Source organism: Cygnus olor, chromosome 4, assembly GCF_009769625.2.
Source record: "Cygnus olor isolate bCygOlo1 chromosome 4, bCygOlo1.pri.v2, whole genome shotgun sequence".
In the NCBI taxonomy this organism is placed as follows: Eukaryota; Metazoa; Chordata; class Aves; order Anseriformes; family Anatidae; genus Cygnus; species Cygnus olor.
This window is the reverse complement of record NC_049172.1, coordinates 50679539-50698248: the sequence shown is the minus strand read 5'-3', so window position 1 is coordinate 50698248 and position 18710 is coordinate 50679539. Positions and strand designations below refer to the sequence as shown.

Below are 18710 nucleotides of genomic sequence, written 5' to 3'. Positions count from 1 at the left end.
GCACAGGTGGCCCAGAGAAGCTGTGGATGCCCCATCCCTGGAGGTGTTCAGGGCCAGGCTGGATGGGGCTTTGGGCAACCTGGGCTGGTGGGAGGTGTCCCTGCCCATGGCAGGGGGGTTGGAATTACATGATCTTTAAGGTCCCTTCCAACCCAAACTATTCTACAGTTCTATGATTCTCCAGTTCAAACTAATGCAGAAAAACAGTGTTACCTAGTTTTCTTCTGACAATACAAATAAAAGTATTTCCAGGATTTAGAGGGGAAGGGCAGGGAGAGAAAAGGAAAGGAAGAGAAGGGACACGTAAAACATACCACTAGTTTGTAGTGACAGATTTAATAGAACGTTAACTGGGACAACTGCCATATTTACTTGTCCCTACTCTCTTAAGACTCACTGCCTCAAAAGCAAGACTAGCTGAACAAGCTGTGAATTATTTCCTGAGGTGCTGCAATTTATAGTTCAGAATGCTCAGGTGAATTACATAGACTCTACTCAGCTGCTATTTCAGCAGGGCAACAGCTTCCAGAAGGAAAATTGCTGAGAAAACAGCCCCTTCTCAGTCACTGCAATCTAATCCCCTACCAAATGAATGTCAAAACAATCAGACAGGATAAAAGCTACCAGGTAACTTTGGTCAATTTCAGGTTCTTTTTAACCAAGGTCACTGGATGGAGAAGTAAGCTTTTTTGTTATCTTTCATATCATCAGTAACAAGTTCTAATTTTCACATCTGTAAGATACCAATATATTTAAGTTCCACCAACTTCTTTTTTAGCCCGCTAATATCACACATTACATTCTAGGATTTTTTAAAGCCATCCAGACTCAACCAGCACAGTCATTTCTGTATGTAGTTGGATTTTGTTATGCATATTCAGTGACCAGAATTATTTAGGGAAATGTCATACAATGCATTTTGAATTAAGCACTTGGAAAGGGCACAGAGTGTTTTCAGAAGATCACTGCTAAGTAAAATTAGCGGGCAAACACTCTGGCTATCATTATGTAAGCCCTCAGGCTCTAACCCGCACCGAAAATCTTTCAAACACACTACCCCCACAAAAGGCCCACATGCAACAAAGGGAGAAAATTTGTTGAGCACTACGCAGAGTTATACAAGCACTACGTTTGGCAAAAATCAACACTATTTTGCTTATTGTTATTGCTTAGTGCTATGGGCATCCTTCACCTGTTCTTACCTCTGTGGCAGCCTGAAGGACATTTGTGGTTTCTGCAGCCTAAGGTCCGCCCGCACTTGATCACAAGGTGGACAGTTTCCAGAACAGCACTGTTGGAACAAAATACTCTATGTAACTGTAAACTTTGACATTTCTGGTAGAAATTCACCCTCTTCCACTATCTCCCCCCCCCCAGTGCTTCGTAGAACTTATTCATCCAATTTAGTGAAATTTTATCAAAGTCATCTTCATTTCTATTCCTGGCATATGTGTAAAGTTGATTAAAAAAATCACTGTTTAAATAATTAGAAAACACACAACTGATCATCATTTCAATACATTAAACAGGCAGAGGGCTTCCAAAAAACTGAATATCATCTTAAAAGTTCAAATTCTTACCACATTTTAATCTGAAATCATTTCAGAAGATTACACATAAAATCCATCCATCTGCCCTGTTACTCTGCATTTTTTTCCACTTTTATACTTACAGGGTCTGTGGCACATAAATGTTGCTAACTTTTTTTTTTAAAAAAACACTTAAGCTGTGTAGTAAATGTCAGGTAACTTTAGCATTAGTGATCTGTGCTCAGTTCTCATATAAAGCAATAATGAGAAAGAAAGCCCATTTCGTTCAGAACACATCACAACAACAGACTGGTGGATCCCAGGTCAGAACAGAACCCCACATTTTCTATTAACTGAAGAGGTACCCTCCTTCCAAGCTAATATAAGAAAGCACGGCAATTAGGAAGAGAAACATGGATTTTTTTAACATAAATTAAAGATGCCAAGTTTGAATTTACTTGTAAATTCACTGTAACAGTAACACTCAAAAATAAGAAAACTGTATTTTTCATGCCTCCATGGGAAAAAGTCCAACTGTCCTAACAGTTTAATTCACACACAGCAGGCAACTTTTGAATATACTTTAGAATTATATGGTGGCTAGAGTTGTATTTCGTATGTGGTTGGTTTCTGTGGTAAACATGATGCACATATTCAGATATGAAAATCCAAGGATACTTTGTATTGTAATATTTAGTGACCATCTCCTCAGAAGTACAGGAAAGGCCCAAAGAAAGCCGTAGTAAGTCAATCAACCCAGATGCTGTATTAACTTTATTGAGAGACTTCTATGTTAACTCAGTAGTTTGTTCTTGCTTGAAACCAACACAATTTCAAGATTACTCACTAAAATAGTTTCACTATTCCTTTGTCCACTCTATTTTGAAAACTGAACCAAAAAGTCAAGAATACCTAATTTCAAGCAAAAACTCTACTTTCAGCTACTTGGTTTACTAGTAAATTGCTTATTAAACTCTAGATACAACCTTTATGACTATGCTTGTTTTATTTGGTCTTGTGGATCTCAGACAGTGACATTTATCCCTCTACTCCAGTTTAAGTATTTTATAAAATCAGGTTAAGTAACTCTTAGTTACACATGTAACTAAGTACACATCAAAAAGCTATTAAATCTGGATCATAGAGTACGATTCAACATGATTCTCACCTACTGTAACCAAAGAGAACAACTGTGAGACAGCATAAAAGATTTTTGTTCTTTCATGAAGTGAAATGAGGAAACATCCCCGTGAACTTCAATGTTACAAACTTGCAAGAATGTTGAAACGTGCATTGTGAAAATGATTTAATTAACCTTTCAGTTGGCTATCATATACCAAGCTCACACTGAAAGTAAAAATGTGTCCTGCCTAGCAAGCAGACATTTGAAACTTCAGCAGCCTGCAACATCTGCTAGCACCCTTCCCTTTTAATTTTCCTTGCTGAGGTGGGAGGACAGGGAGGGCAGGCAGGAGGCAGGAATGCTAGAGGCAGGGACATAACAAGACAGTCAAGAGATAGAAAAACACCTCTCCCAAAGCCTTCAGTATCAATACCCCTGAAAAGATATTCAAAGTATTTCTAAATGGGAAAATACATATTAGTAATAGTTGCTTTAGAATAGATATCTAAATCCATTTACACAAAAAAGGCAACATCCATATTTCAGTTTTTTTTCATTTCCTATATAACACGCAAAAATATTCATTTTTTTAAGTTAGAAAAAAACATAGAAATGTAGGATTAACATGCTTGGCCTTCATGAATCAACAAACTGAAAAGCGAGGTCTGAGTTATCAGCCTCAAATGAGAACAAAAACTCTTAATTCCCAATTGTCAGACCACTGCTGTTTGCAGTGATGCATATTAGAGACAGGCGTGGACTGCTGCATTGACAAAAACCAGAACATGTCCCTTACAAAGCTATTGGAGAACCCCAGTTCTTCCTACAAGGGAAAGATATGAACGGATTTAACCACCCCAGAATGCGTAAAGCATTAGTAAATACTCAAGTAGCTGAAAGCAAAACTGTCTTCTGGAGCTGGAAAGTTGTCAAAATCCACTCCCAGCTTTCAAGGGAACTGTTGGGTTTTTTGGTGACATGCTGTTCAGAGAACTCTGGTACACTGCAAACCAATTTGAATGACAAGGAAGAGAACTTCTTTCTATAATAACATGAGGTGGAACTACAAATTGATTATTTTTTTATTTTATACATATTTAATTATCTAAGCGAACCATTTGAGAAAGACCATGTCTGGACACTTACCTTTCTCCTACACTGGTGCTTTTGGCAATCACGAATTTTCGTACACTTTGTCTCACACAGATAAGGCTTATGGCATGGCATGCGTTTAGTGTGCTTTCCACAGCGACACTGTTTTTCAACTTCCTGGGCAGCAAGGTAGGGGAAAAAAAAAAAAGGTATTTTTAATACACACCACATACACCCCCGCCCCCCAAAGGAAAGCAAAAAAATAAATAAATAAATAAAAATAAAGCAATAGGAGTAGAAAATGAAGTGTTCTACTACTAGCTGAAAAGCTAAGCTCATGGCAGAATAACTTCACAATGGCCTATCATAACAGATAGAATATTACCTGCTCTAACAGCAGGTTACCTATCCATTCTGTAACTACTGGGGGACCTTGTGTCAGTACTGGAAACACTGTGCTTTAGACAGCACCTCGTGGCAAGACTTTAGCCTTGGACTCACCAAGAGGAAAGACGCTTCAAGAGAATCACTTGAATGTGTAGTGCAAGACATCAAGTGCAAGTGCAAAATTAATTCATACAAAAAGTACTTCTCCTGCACAGTAAATCCATCCGTCACGTACACAATTTAAGAAATAGATGAGTGGGTTTACCTGACCCACATCCCAGCTATGTGCTAACTGTTTTCACCATAAACTTTACAGCCAAGGGTGGTCCAGAAGAGACAACAATAAGAACCAGAGCAACAGCATTATAGGCTAGACCACAAAAGCTACACGGATACTTAGAACTGAGCAACACATTATTTTCTTACTAACAAGAAAATAACATTATGTAACAGCATATTCTGTTTCACTAATGAAGAAATATAGTACTACAGAACAACAAGAAAGCTAAAAGAGCTATGGAAAATTAAGTGGTTTTTAGGGCGTATTTAATTTAAAAAAAAAAATTAAGCCTTCATCCCAGAAGAGCCGTAGATTTTGTGACAGATAAGGATTTCATTTCCCTCAGAAAACCTGCAGTGTTCCAAACATACAGTGTTTAAAAATCCTAACGTAACGTGAACCTTCTACAGCTGGACTGACCTGTCTGCATATTTCACAGGGACCTCGATGACAGCGCTGCGAACATTTATGGATGCCACATTCTAGGACTTTGTCACAACTATCACCACAAGTGGGCACATCTTCCGTACAAGGCAATGTAAACTCTAGATTAAAAGAGAGAGAAGTACAAGCAGACAAAAAAAAAATTAGGAAACAATATATACTGTGATATACCAAATGCTAATTATCTCTCATTTTTGGAATAATCTTCCCTAGAATTATTCACACAGACGATTAACCCCCGCTACTAAATAAAGCTTTGAAAGCAAATTAAGCAAAAAGGTTCATTTTACCTTTCACAGTTCACTGTTTGTAAGAACTTTATATGGACCCTGCACTGCAGTAGTAACCAAAACTACTGACAGACAAATGCTGGATGACATTTCTTTACTTTATTCGTAAAAAAATAAAAATAAACTTACTTGACTTTCCACATGGACAGGACCTTTTCCCAGAACGAGGACAGTCTCCACAGGGACCAGCATGACAAACTTGTTCACAAGTGTGATTACCGCAAGGCAAAGCTTTCCCACACACCTGGAAAGCTCAGAGAAACCAAGTGAATGTAATGTAACAAGATGGCATGGTAAGAGAAAGCAACACAAGACAAAAAAATGAGATGGGAGATGTCTGGATGGAATTAACCTTTTTCTGAGCAATGAAGTTAATTGTAACAATATTCTTCTTTGCCAAACAAAACTGATGATCCCCGCAGTGATCCTGACTTGAAGACCACTGTACATCAAAGGGTTAGCAATTCACAAAACAGCCTGAGCAGGGGCCCTTTGCTGTGCTATACTGCACGTACAGCATGGCCTTCAGGCCTGTGTTGTGCTGCACATATCCCTTGGCCACAGGATAAACTTATCCAGCTTGCAGTAACAGAGGAGCCTGCAGACAGCTCCCACTCGGTGCCTGTGATTATGCCAGGTGCATGTCCTTGCCTTTATCTAGAAACACAGCAAGAATTTCTCACGTGAACATCCTCTCTGGCATTAGAAATGATTAATCGAGTTGTTTTCCAAAATCCTGCAACAGCTTGAGAGACCAAAACACAGTAACACTTGCTACAGACAGGGTCTGCACAGCAAGCTGCACATGGACTGGAGGCCCACTCAATGCCCGCAGCTTAGGGTTCCCACCATCTAAAGGTTCATAGTATTATTTACACTATTCTCTCGTTCTCTATAGCGTTAGCTCAAATAAACAGCATTTTAACTGATACTTTACAGAGTCTAAGTGCTTTTCTTATTAGGATCATGACCAGCACCTCCTGGTACAACCTCCATGCCACCTGTTAAATTTTTTCTATTTTTATTTTTTCCAGTATGTCAAACTGTAGCCTTGGTCCCTAAGAATGAGCTGCAAGTATATTTCAGAGAACAAACCACACAACTTTCATTCTGTTACCATTGCTAGAAGTAAACAAGCATGAAACTTGTTTATTAAGCTGTGGTTTTATGTTTATGAAATTTCAACCTCGAGTACAAAAAAAAATAAAACAGAATATAGAGGTCAAATTCACTGCTAGCTGAGAGCTAGCAAATTCCTGAACAGTGTCATTTTAACTACTGTCAGAAATGAACTGGACTACCAAGCAGATTCATCCTCAGACACCACTGCCTACACAGATGCAACACAAGCTAAAAAAAAAGGCATGATCATGCAACATACCTGATCACACTGCCACTGAGGACTTGCACAAAGCCTTTCTGCTGTCTGTCTTCCACAGATGCACCGTTGTTTACTGACACGTGGACAGGGCTGACAATTTCCTATATGAAATTGTGAAGTGACACTGAGAGCAGGAATTAGATTTATTTTTTTTTTTTTATATTCAACTTGGAAAGGAATAGTGTGTCTTTAGACTTAAAGCAACTACTCCTCTGAAGTTTAAGGCAGGTCTACCTGCGTGACAGGGATTCTCACAAGTGTGCTGTCCACACAGCAACAATCGTCCGCATGGCAGATGACACGACCATTCCTTTGCACTGCATCTTCGGGGCACTGGCTTAGCCTTCTTACAGTGACAGGTTGTTGTGACCATCTTTGGGCAAGGTGGACAGGGTCCTAAGCACAGAAAAAAGGATCATTAATAGCTCTTCAGCAAACTCAGCCTTAACTAAAATCTTTTTTATTCTGAGAATTTTAAATATAGCTATCCCATTTTAAGTAAAGTTGTGCAACAGCTACATAAATACAGGACGCAATCAAGAGACACAATGGATTTACCTGGATGACAAAGCAGCAAACATTTATGCCCACAAGGAGGTTTGAATTCCCTCTCACATATTTGACCACAGGAATGAGGTACCAGCCATGGGTCCAATGGTGGATTCTCTACTTTTCCACAGTAACAGTAATACCTACTGGGAGTTTCAGACCGTTTGTATTCAAACCTACATTTTGGACTACAAGAAAGGAAAAAGGAAGGGAAAAAGAAAAGCATTAGTAGCATTAGTTTTTATTATTTCAGTTTCCTGAGATTGTTACCAGGCTACTAATTAAGATTTTTACAACTGATCTATAACAAATAATAAAGGTCTTGCTATATGTCAGATTTTACAACACTAAAAAAAAAAAAAAAATCACGTTACTACAATTCTAATGAATGTCTAAGGAATTGTCCTATTACTGCAATATCTTTTTCTCTGAGAATACATGCAAAGACATTTGGTATAACAGGCATATATAATAATTTCTATGTTAAGTAATACCAAAGGAAGGTATGCAACAAAGGCAGTCTCTTTAAAAAGAACCAATTAGAAGGAGAGAGAGAAAACAGGCTTTCACCAGTAGAGATTTCTAAACTACATAAAACAAGATTCATCAATGTTATTAAAACAACGCATAACTAAAACTGTAACTAAAAAGTGTAAACTAAAATTGTTTCCAAAGCAAAGCAGCTTGTCTGAGATCCCATGTTAATAGAGCTTTTGAATCCACTAGGCAGTTTCAACCAAATTTGACAGAGACTTGTACCTCAAAGACAGTACTACAACTACCCACAGAAAAGCAGGTGGGCAAATATGGTGCAAAAAACCTGCACGGAGAAACCTTGACTGAACTTTCAGAGACAAACTTACTGAAAAAGCAAGATTCATTATTCACGCAGCCACAATGTCATGTAAAACTACAAGACTGGCTTTAATGTTTGAGTTATACAGAAATTTTGAAAAATTCAAATCTATAAATCATACTACTTTAACTTTTTTTTTTTAATTTCACATGCCACTGATGCCAATTTTTAAAATGACAAATATGTAAAACCATTTAAAAATAATGAGAGGCTGACACGCAACAGATTTACTTTTTCACAGGTTAAAGCAAATTTGATGCAGCAAAATATTTTTAACATCACTGTGAAATATTACCAAATTATGTTAGCAAAAACTTGAAAAGAATTAAGAAAAGCTATGCAAAAGCAAGCCTTCTAAACTTTGTGTGTGTGCCTGCCTGTCATTTACGTCTGTCAATCCTTTCTAAAGTAACTCCAGTTCACACATTTCACAAAAGTATTTTGTAAATATACCATGAAGAGCTCACCATGGCCACGGATAATCTTTCTTCCCAAAATCATCATCTGTCAAAGGAGATGACACCAGGAAAAGGCTGTCCTTTGCCCACTTCTGGATGCATACCAGGTGAAATATACAAAAGCATCCACAACAGCTCCAGACCTAAAGAGCAGATATAAGTGCCATTTTTTTTTACATTAGCTTTTTTTTCCTGTTTCAATTGCTGAAAAATCTATACTATCTAGAAAAATACAAGGTTGTTATTTTCCCATTAAAAAAAAAAAAAACAGGTTCCCAAAGACAAATTCTACCTATTGTTACTTCAGATTAATACAGACATTTTACTGCTACAGACTCATATCCACATTCTTTTCTTCCTGCTGCTATGGGAAGTTCTCATCAAAGCTTATGGAGCCCGAAGTATTCATATAATCATAGAAATGCTGATTTAAACACACCAGTGCAATCTCCTGCCCAAAGTGTGATTACTGCCAACTTAGCAATTGTCTAGCTTAGCGACCTGGAGGCCCTTTACAGATGGGGACTCCATAACCACCACGGGCAACCTGTCTATGTGTCATACCTCGTCTACAATCTGCACCTCTCAAGCCTCAGATTGTGTCATTGCCCCCTTACTATACCTTCTGTCACCACATAAAAGACTGGCTTTAGCCATCTTCACAACTCCCAAGTAGACAGAGGATGCAAGCATACCATTCCTTAGCCTCCTCCCTGCCAGACTAAACAACCCGAGCTCTACCTCCGCCTCTCTCCCTGTCACATGCTCTAGGTCCCTAGACGTCTAGATAGGGAAAGTACTAAACATTTTCCCCTTTCAAGGTCCAGCAGTTACCTAAAAATGTTAATAATTTGTTTTGTAACCTTTTAAAGACTGCAGTGAAATACTTACAGCTTGGTTCCTTTTAACTGAAGCAATGCAGATCAGACATGTCATAGCTCCTGACTGAAATGCTTCGTTCACGTACTGTCTTGTACGTTCCAGTTCACTAGCATCTCCATCTTTAACAGAAAAAGATTTTTAAGGCAATCGGTAATCTTTGATCTGCTATTCTGTACATGCTGAGACTGTAAAATTATTTTTCTCTGAACTGAGGCCAGTCACATATTACTACAAAACCGCATTATTAGAAGCGCTTAAGACAGTTTCACAACCATACCGTTGATTCTGCTGACCAAGGCAAGAAGCACAACCAGCATTTACTGCTCAGAACAAATATTTTCAATACAAGAAGTAAATCAGAACAAAGTACTTTCTCTCATATTATGGAAAAATTCTAGTATGTTACCAATAAAATAACCTTGGTTATGCTTTAGTACCCAAATAAAAGTCATTATATGAAAAAAGTTTACCGGTTTGACTAGTGTATATAGTAAATGTTTTTGCCAAAATCTTTCCTTGTTTTACTTCAGCATCTTCATCATCATCTTCCGATGAGGAACTAAACTGGTCTTCAACCAGCTTTTTTGCTGCAGCCTGGTTAGCTTTCTTAATTTCATCAAACCTCCTCTGCGAAGATAGTTCTATTTAAAAGAATAGATTAATGATGATTAATATTATGGCAGTTAATCACAACACCATGTTTGGTTCTACATGCTTTCAACCATTCTTTTCTTTAAAGAGTTTCCTTATTTTAGGTTTTTAAGGGCACTTATTTTGTTACACTTCCAGTACCACACAAGAATATATCAACTGCATTTTCTTCCTCACTGGGCATGATCCATAAAGCTCACAACAGCTGTTATCATCGGTCAATTACTTCTGACATCCAACCAGAAGTACTAAGTCCATTTATAAAGCTGCTTTACTAAAAGCATACTTTAAAAACATTAGTAGCACAACAATAACAAAAAAAAAATGCAAACGCAACTGTTATGGCATAAGGCAAAAATAAACAAATAAAATCAGGCAGTTCTTCACAGTAGTAACTGTTACCATTTGCTACAGCTACCTCTCCCGGCATCTGTTTTTTTTTTTTAATTAAGACTTCTGTTGTTCTCCCTCCCAACAAGTCTTTACTGCAGTAGCGGGTTCATCCCATTTCTTCATCTGGCAACATCAGAAGTTACAGGGGGCACTCACTCACCGCCGGCCCCCTCGCCGCCGCTCGCCGCAGCCGGAGCGCAGGCACCGCCGCGGCCCTTGGGGGCCGGGGCCCTCGCAGCCGCCCCGGCGCGGCCGGAGAGCCCGTCCCCGGGCCTGGCGCGGCCCCGGCCGCGGCCGCCCTGCCGCCAGGCCGCCTCCATCGCGCTCCCCCCCGCCGGCCGGGGCAGCGCGGGGCTCCCTCACGGCCGCCTCCCGGCCCGCCGCTGCCTCCTGCCTCGCCGCCCGGAAGCGGCGGTGGAGGCTGAGGCTGGGAGGCCGGGCTGCTCCCGCCTACAACTCCCAGCGCTCCCCGCGCCGCAGCGAGGCGGGAGGGGTCGGGACGGGACGGAGGACTACAGCACCCAGCGTGCACTGCGGCGCGGCCCCGCTCGGGCGGCTGAGGCGGCGGGCGCCATGCTGCTGCCTCCTGGCTGGAGGCGTGTGGTGCTTCCAGGGGGAAGGGGTGTGAAAACCAGGACGTTAGGGCAAACCCTCCTGAGGAGCTGAAGTGTGGGAGGGTGGCCTGCCCTAGCCAAGCCTGCTCCTTGTGAAGGTCCACAGGGAGCCTGCCCGACACTGTTGATAACCAGAAAGCTGCTCCCTAGTGCCCCACTTTCTTAGCTCTTTAATGGTTGAATGTCTTCTTGCCTGTCACTCTGGCCACAGAAACGATGGCTTCGGATCTTCTTCTGGCAGCCTTCTCTGTAGTGTGAGGCTGTGATGCACATTTCATACACTCTTTTTCAAAATACATCAGCTTCACAAATCAGCTTTTAAACATATGTTGAAACTTAAGTTAATACCCAGAAGGTTTTACTGCACAGAAATACCTATTGAATAAACTATGCATCCAAAAACGTTCTGGCAAATATGTGCAAATTGAAATAAAATTTTAATTTGATTGACAATTCCCTATAGCACTTATTTTGTCTTACTCTGCCAGGAGGAAACTCTACCTTTATTTATTTATTGTTTCAGCAAATACATATTCTTACAAGTTAAACAATACAGGATTTCGGATAATAAAGAGCCTGAAAATACAAAGTAAAGTGCTGCAGGTCAGGTCAATCCTGTTTTTCTGTTTTATTTCAAATTTGTTTTAAATAAAAGAATTTTTATTCTCAAGAAAGTGGCAGTTAGTGACTACAACTCATGTCACAGACTGAAGGATAAATAGAAGAAAAAATGTGAACAGATCTCTGTATTTATTCATTAAAACTCAGTATATTATAACAGAATTAACTCAGTAACATTTCTCTAATACAAAATCCTAAAAGGTGAAAAGTGCTTCTTAAGTGCCTAGGAAAATATGACACAGCCCTACAGGATGCTGCTGCCATACAGATTGCAAGTTATATTAAAGACCTGAATTGTAAGAATGCTGATTGCAAAGTCCAGTGTACAAAATGCAGTAAATGCCAGAATAATTCTTGCTCTTTTACGTACTGATAGTTTTAATTAAATGCATACCCATTCGCTTCACCAGCACATTGAGCCATGGGCCATTCAAAGTGAATGAACAGCCATCCCATATGTACATTTATCCTTGTTGTTCCTTATATTCTATGCATTAATTACTTCATAATATTTAATCTGTGAAATCCGTTATATAACTCTCTCTTTGAGAAACTCATCAACGTTAAAAAAAATGAATCAGAAATGAATGCACTTTGCAAAAGACACATTTTCCACACTTTTACAAAAGATCCAGTTCATAGTATCTCCATCTTGCTAGAGCCAAAGATGGAAATAATAGAGGTATTATCAAGTACCTGTAATTTTTACATACGTATTTTTTAAGACTGGGAATCCAATTGCCATCCAATTGGCCAAGATATTCTAAATGCTCTAAATACAGAATTATGTATTCTCTCTGTGCACTCCCTTTCTTCACTCCCTGTCATCAAACTTATCCAGCATTAAATGGCTATGATCAAAATCTACTGAAAATACCTAGCCAAGTCTGAGATGACAACTAATATAACCAATTTTGCAAATGAAAAGAGACATAAATTAGGAAAAGAAAGAAAAAAAAAAAAGAAAAAAAAAAAGAAAATGCCTTTTAAACCAGTTGAAAACTTACCTGACTTGTGAAACAATAGATTTTACTATCTCTAGTAGTGATTAAGAACAGAAGAAAGAAAAACATTGTAAATGAAATACAAACACCCTATTTAGTCCCTGTATTCTTCCCCTAACAGTAGCTACAAAAGATGCTGTAGGGAGAGTTTAACCTCTTTCTGTCATCTCTTCCCTTGCACTCTGCCAGCATCCACAACTGTTACATTAGTCAAAAATTTTTAAGCACAGATCTTAAAGAAATGGTAGTTCATGTTCAGCAGCCATGTGATTACATGGAGCAAAACAGCCTTCAATATTACATATTTGTTATTATTGTGGAAAAGAACCACCAGATATCCTGCCATCCTTTTGTCTCATATTGATACATAAAAATGATCAAATGTCCTTCCCTCCGTGCTCCAGCCTTTGCCTGTGATATCCTGAAAAAAGCACCATTCTAAAACTGCCCACTAACATCTCAAGAAATCAGCTGACGTGGACCCAGTGAAGTCATAATATTTTCCAGCCTTCAGTACTTGCATCTGCCTTGTAGATATACCTAATTTTTTATGTATTCTCCTGTATTTAATTAATCTTATGTTAATCAATAGGTATTTAAATGTTTGTTTATACACAAATGTATTATCATGATTCATGCCTATATTTACTTCAAATAATTAATACAATTGTTACCAAACTTTTCCTTCCTTCCTTGCATAAATGGACATGAAGAAATTATTTTTAAATGGTCAGCAAAACCTTCCCTATTCATGCACAGATAGAATGCATTTGCTGTACAATGGTATTGTGTAAAGAGGAAGGTGTTATGTTCCATCCCCATTCTTGTTTCTTCTTTTTCTTTCCTAAACCTGACACATATGTGTTGCTTGTAGGGAAATAGTGACATTACTTCAACAAATCATTTTTCATAAGCGATTGTCAGGTCCTACAAGATTAGAAATGAATGTATTCAGCCCCATTCAAGATTGAACCTAAGTCTTACAGGCAACCTCTAGGTTTTTATTCTGCTTTTGACGCTCCAGGTTTATCTGCAGATGGATCTAGTTCTTCCAAGTCTGCAAATTCTTGCTCTATAACTGGCTTCAATATTTTCTCGATTTGTGTAAGTCTTTTCTTCAGTTTCTGTTGTGCAGCATCGTACTCAGCCAACAATCTGGCAAACTTTGTTTGTAATCTGTCCATTGATCCTTCCATGTAAGCAACCTTCTCTTCCAGATCTTTAGGATCACTTCCTAAATTTGCAAGTTCAATGTCCAGCAACCCATCTTTCATTAGGATTTGCTTGCCTTTTTCTTCTAGCATTGCCTTTGCATCTGGATACTCTGTTAAAGCCTCCATGAGGTCATCTTTAGACAAACAGAACAAATCTGAGTATCCAATACTTCTAATATTGGCTGTTCTTCGATTGCCAGCTTTGCTACCTTTGATATTAAGAATACTGATTTCTCCAAAATAGCTGCCATCACTTAGGACCACAAATTGTGTAATTCCATCATCAGCGACTACTGCAAGTTTGCCTTCTTTGATAATGTACATTTCTCGTCCGATATCTCCTTTTCTGCAAATATAATCCCCAGGACTGTATACTTGTGGCTGGAGTTTCAAAACTAGTTCAACCAGCAGACCAGCTTCACAGTCTGCAAAAATCCGAACCTTTTTTAGTGTTTCAAGGTGAACGTTGATTGCAATCTCTGCTCTTAGTTTGTCTGGCAGGTACTTCAAGACTTCCCTTTCATCCACAGCCTTTTTGTTTGTCCACAGATAGTCAAACCACTTTATAACCCTTTTTTCCATGTCTTTACTTACGTTCCGAAAGTGCATATACTGCTTGATAGCATCAATCTTTGCTTGAAACTCTGCCCTGGCAGCATTCATGTTGGAGATCATAGAACCGACGTTACCAACAATGGTAGCAAAAATCAATACTCCAACCAAGAAGTCAACAACCACGAAGAAATACTCAGAATCCCTTACAGGAGGGGGCGTTTCACCAATAGTAGTCAGGGTCAGTGTTGACCAGTAGAGACTATAGACGTACTTTCTAACCAGACGGGCAAATTCAGGATGGGAAGTGTTGGGGTAGACCCACGTGTCAGCCCCAAATCCAATAGCCTTTGAGATCGAGTAGTACACACAGGCATTCCAGTGAATAATAATCACGATGTACATGACAAGGTTAGAGATCCTGAAGATATTTGGGTAGTTTGTCCTTGTTTCTGTTCTCTGGAAGAATTCAAACATCCGAGCTACTCTAAGTAGTCGATTTATTCTTAGTTCTGGGTAATTCAGTCCTACCTTAAAGTATAAGAGGTCAGTTGGTATGATTGACAGAAAATCTAATTTGAATTGTAAGGAACTCTTATATTTCTCTCTAAGCTTTTGTTCTTCTTTCACCAGAAGACCTTGCTCCAGGTAACCTAAAATCAAATTGTAAGTATTAAAAAATGTTTCAATTTCAACCATATTGTGTTTAATGTCAATCCAAATCTACTTTGAACAATATATTTGGTGCAAGTTCCAGATAGTACATAGGTTTTCATATTTTTTCAAGCAATTTCATACATCCAAGTATTCAACTTAGTGCCATGTGGTTCAACTCTAGCTAAACTATACAGCTTTGAAAATGATACATTTCTAACTCTGACTCTTTTCCCTCCACTGTTCCACTATCTGATGAACAACTAGAAATAAAATAAAATAAAATAAAATAAATAAAATAAAATAAAATAAAATAAAATATGCTACAGAAAGGGTGGTTAATGAAGGGAAAGAGTTTGAGCATGGGACTTTCAATACCATATTGAAGGCATCTAGTTCTAGATGTAGGATAAGATTTTAAAAGAAATAGTTGCAGCTGAAGTTACTTGGATGTCTTACTTGTTCAATGGTCTTGAAAATCAAGCAAACATCTGAGGCTTCTTAGATACAGAATCCAGATTTAGGTACTAATTTTTCCGAACTCCTGACCCTGACCTGGGCTCATTGTGTGTTTATTTTGTCTTGTTCATGCAGTTCCAGGCAGAACAGCTTGTATATAGCTTACCACATGCCTAGCTTACCTTGCAATCTTTATGTAACCCTGGAATAATACACTCAGGATTTTCTGTTGTTTTTACAGGTCACTGTAGTCTCTCTGTGACTATAACCTCAGAGATTTATTTTGATGGTTTTTTTTTCAAAATTGCACATAATTGAGAGTATCCAGCTAAGAAGTATTATTCTTCTGAATTTTTTCAACCACCTGATAAAAATATATGAATAGGAATAATTAGTCAATGAGTATACTTACCTGTTCTTGTCCGTACAAACATGTCAGCAATATAGATGATGTCAGAAATATAATCAACAATAAACCATACCACTAAGTAGTCATTCTGAAGCTCATCAAAACAGGCTCTGAATAGGAAAGGAAAAAGTAAGGTACCATGAAAAGAAAATGAAATACTTGCATGAAATCATTGGTGAATGAAGTAAATTTTCTATCAGGTATATTACATTTTGTCAGAAGTTTTATTAAAAGAGAACCTCACCTAGCAATAATCATCGTCCAGTTGTACATGACGGGCATTGTGATGCAAAACAACCAGTTGTAATACATATTTCCTGCTGGATCAATAACGAAAATATCTTTCTTCTTCCTGAGTGATAGGCAAGAAGAAAAGAGATTTAAGTAGAGTCTTAAAATACACATAACAAATTTTGAGGAACAAAGCATTCCAGAAATTATTATTGAAAAAAAAAAAAAAAAAGCTTCCTTGCTTGAATGCAAGCTGATTGTTGGATGTGACACGTGACATTGAGTTGCAAAGTGTAGAATCTAGATTTTGCTAAGAAAACTCAACTTAGCAGTCCCACTTTACTTTATAGGGGCACATGTGGTCTCAACCTTCTTTAATTAGTTTCCTACCAAATTAACTGTCTTGTCTGATAACTGATTTGATTGTCTTTCAAAAAATAAAATGGTTATGTGAATATGAATGCTTAAATAAGTGACACAAACCGTGCCTTCCTCTATGTGTAATGTCTGCCTGAGCAAGACCTAGCATAGTTTATCAGCATAGTTTACATACAGAAACCAAAGAACATGAAATCAAACAACACAAGTTACTACTTCACTATTTTAAGTTTCTCTTCATTGGACAGATAATTATGAATCTTCTAAGCATAACACAAAAGGTAAAGCAAGAGCTTTTAGATCACAGAAGAGTTTATTTGCTTGTAGGTGCCCTTATGTGCAGAAGAGCTTCTGTTAGTGGCTCATTTTTTGCTGCAGAGTAGTATCCAAAATATATTGGATAATCAGAATCCACAGGAGATTTTTCTTATTTTTTTAGATCAATTCCATGCATGCATACATGTTCTTATTCTATTTTCTACATATAAAGATAAATCAGAACAACTCCACTCCAGGGAGAACAACAGCAGTCAGTAACTGATTCACTAGAGAACAAGCATCTTGTCTACATGATGTCCATGAATGGATTCAGTTTTACATCAAAAGTAATTTTATTACACTAAAGTAGCAGGACATAAATGAAAAATACTTACTCTTCATTCTTTTCCTTCTTCTTGGACTTATCTTTATTTTTGTTTTTTTCCTTCTTTTCCTTGTTCTTCTGTGTTTCACCATCCTTTTTATTTTCTGACTTGCTACGAAATAGATTTACATTTTCAGTTGTTACAGGCTAAGTTACAGCATATTTGGAAAAAAATTAAATGCCTTAGAAGTAGTATTAGTAGTAGCAGTAGTTGTCTTACCTCTTCTTTTCTTTTTTCTTTTTCTTCTCTCTATGGAAAAGGAAAATACAGTAGGCTCATGGGATGCAGTTATTTTTTCCACATTTATTTATTAGAATCATCTGAGTTCAGTAAGGATAACACATTATACTTTGCTGTTTGGCTTGAAAAACTGTTTTGCTTATTCACACAGAACTACTTTTCATTTCAATTAATAGATATACTAGCAATAGCTTTGGTGTTGGGAATGATCATCATATGTGATGTATGTAAAGTACAAATGTACGTGCAATCTCCTTTGGGGTTACCTGCATGACATAACCACTTATAAGGAAATGATTTGATGCAGATCATTCCTTTACATTGCTGCTTAAGCAACTAGCATTGCAGTACTCTAATTTTATGAAATTGCAAAGGTACTTACTCATCTTTATTACTATTGTTGTTGATGTTGTAGTGCGCAAATGCACCAGGTAGATGTCGCTGCCTAAGGAACAGCAAAACAACACAGTTATACGATACCTGCTAAAATACAAAAAAAAATATTTCTTCTAAATTGTCACAGACTGTTTCTCACCATTTTAATCAGGGGCTGTTATCTACATAAATGGAAAGGACAAGGATTAAAATACCTTAAATATTTACAATAAACAATATATCGCAATCTTATAAAATTAATTTATTAATAGAGTGTGAAGAAAATTAGATGAAGGCAAGTTAACTGTGCTTAGTTGATCCCATGCAAATTATTAAAGAAAAGAAAAAAATACAAAGAGACGCATAATAGAATAGAATAGAATAAAACAAATCCAACATACCTGTTTTCCCCTTTGTCCATCAGTCCAGGGTCCTCACTGGTGTCTTGCACTACCACACTGGGAATAACTGTATGGGAGTGATGGGTCTCAATCACTCCTACCTTCATGGTCAAATCTGTCTAAGCTTGGGTAAGAGAGGAAAACTAATTTCAGAAACAATCACGACATTTCACAACTAGCAGAACACATCCTTTTCCCACTAAAGATAAGTCCTTTAATTCCTTGCTTCCCCCAAAACCAACAACAGTATTCCCATGACATTCCCACCAGACAAGAAAGGGCACTGTGGGTGCTGCAGTGCGCTGAGTGACCAGGTAACTGCTGATGAAGAAAACACTCAACACATCTTCTTAGAGAACGCGTTAATTTAGGTCTTTCTCCTGATCACATATACTGGGAAAAAAAATTAGGAAATTGTGTTCAAAGCCTCTGTCACTGTTTCATTTGAACTAAAGGCTCAAAAGTTGCTTCATGGGGATGGACAAATAGATTCATGCACAGGTGACATCCTGAAAACCAGGCATGAGGAACTTTGGTTGGATGTCCAAAGAAATTTCAGTACGTCCGAGAGAGTTATGCTTTGATGAGAGAGAGCAGCA

General features: G+C 38.0%; 2 protein-coding genes across 2 annotated transcripts in view; both read right to left on the bottom strand.

Annotated features, from left to right (window-relative positions):
- Positions 1–10666, bottom strand: part of NFXL1 (nuclear transcription factor, X-box binding like 1) — a 43039-nt gene extending 32373 nt beyond the window's left edge. Inside the window, 12 exon segments of the mRNA XM_040555724.1 lie at positions 1203–1258; positions 1260–1291; positions 3799–3921; positions 4832–4956; positions 5275–5389; positions 6527–6627; positions 6761–6922; positions 7085–7263; positions 8399–8532; positions 9281–9390; positions 9742–9912; positions 10476–10666. Of these exon segments, the coding sequence (XP_040411658.1) occupies positions 1203–1258; positions 1260–1291; positions 3799–3921; positions 4832–4956; positions 5275–5389; positions 6527–6627; positions 6761–6922; positions 7085–7263; positions 8399–8532; positions 9281–9390; positions 9742–9912; positions 10476–10635 (1468 nt within the window). The 5' untranslated portion in view covers positions 10636–10666.
- A 2537-nt stretch (positions 10667–13203) lies between these two features.
- On the bottom strand, positions 13204–18710 carry CNGA1 (cyclic nucleotide gated channel subunit alpha 1). Its single transcript, XM_040555750.1, has 7 exons — positions 18099–18710; positions 17718–17776; positions 17315–17344; positions 17105–17206; positions 16087–16194; positions 15846–15952; positions 13204–14973 (listed from the first exon to the last, which is right to left on the bottom strand). Exons 1-7 carry the CDS (start codon positions 18216–18218, stop codon positions 13556–13558), a joined length of 1944 nt encoding a protein of 647 aa, XP_040411684.1. The 5' UTR covers positions 18219–18710; the 3' UTR covers positions 13204–13555.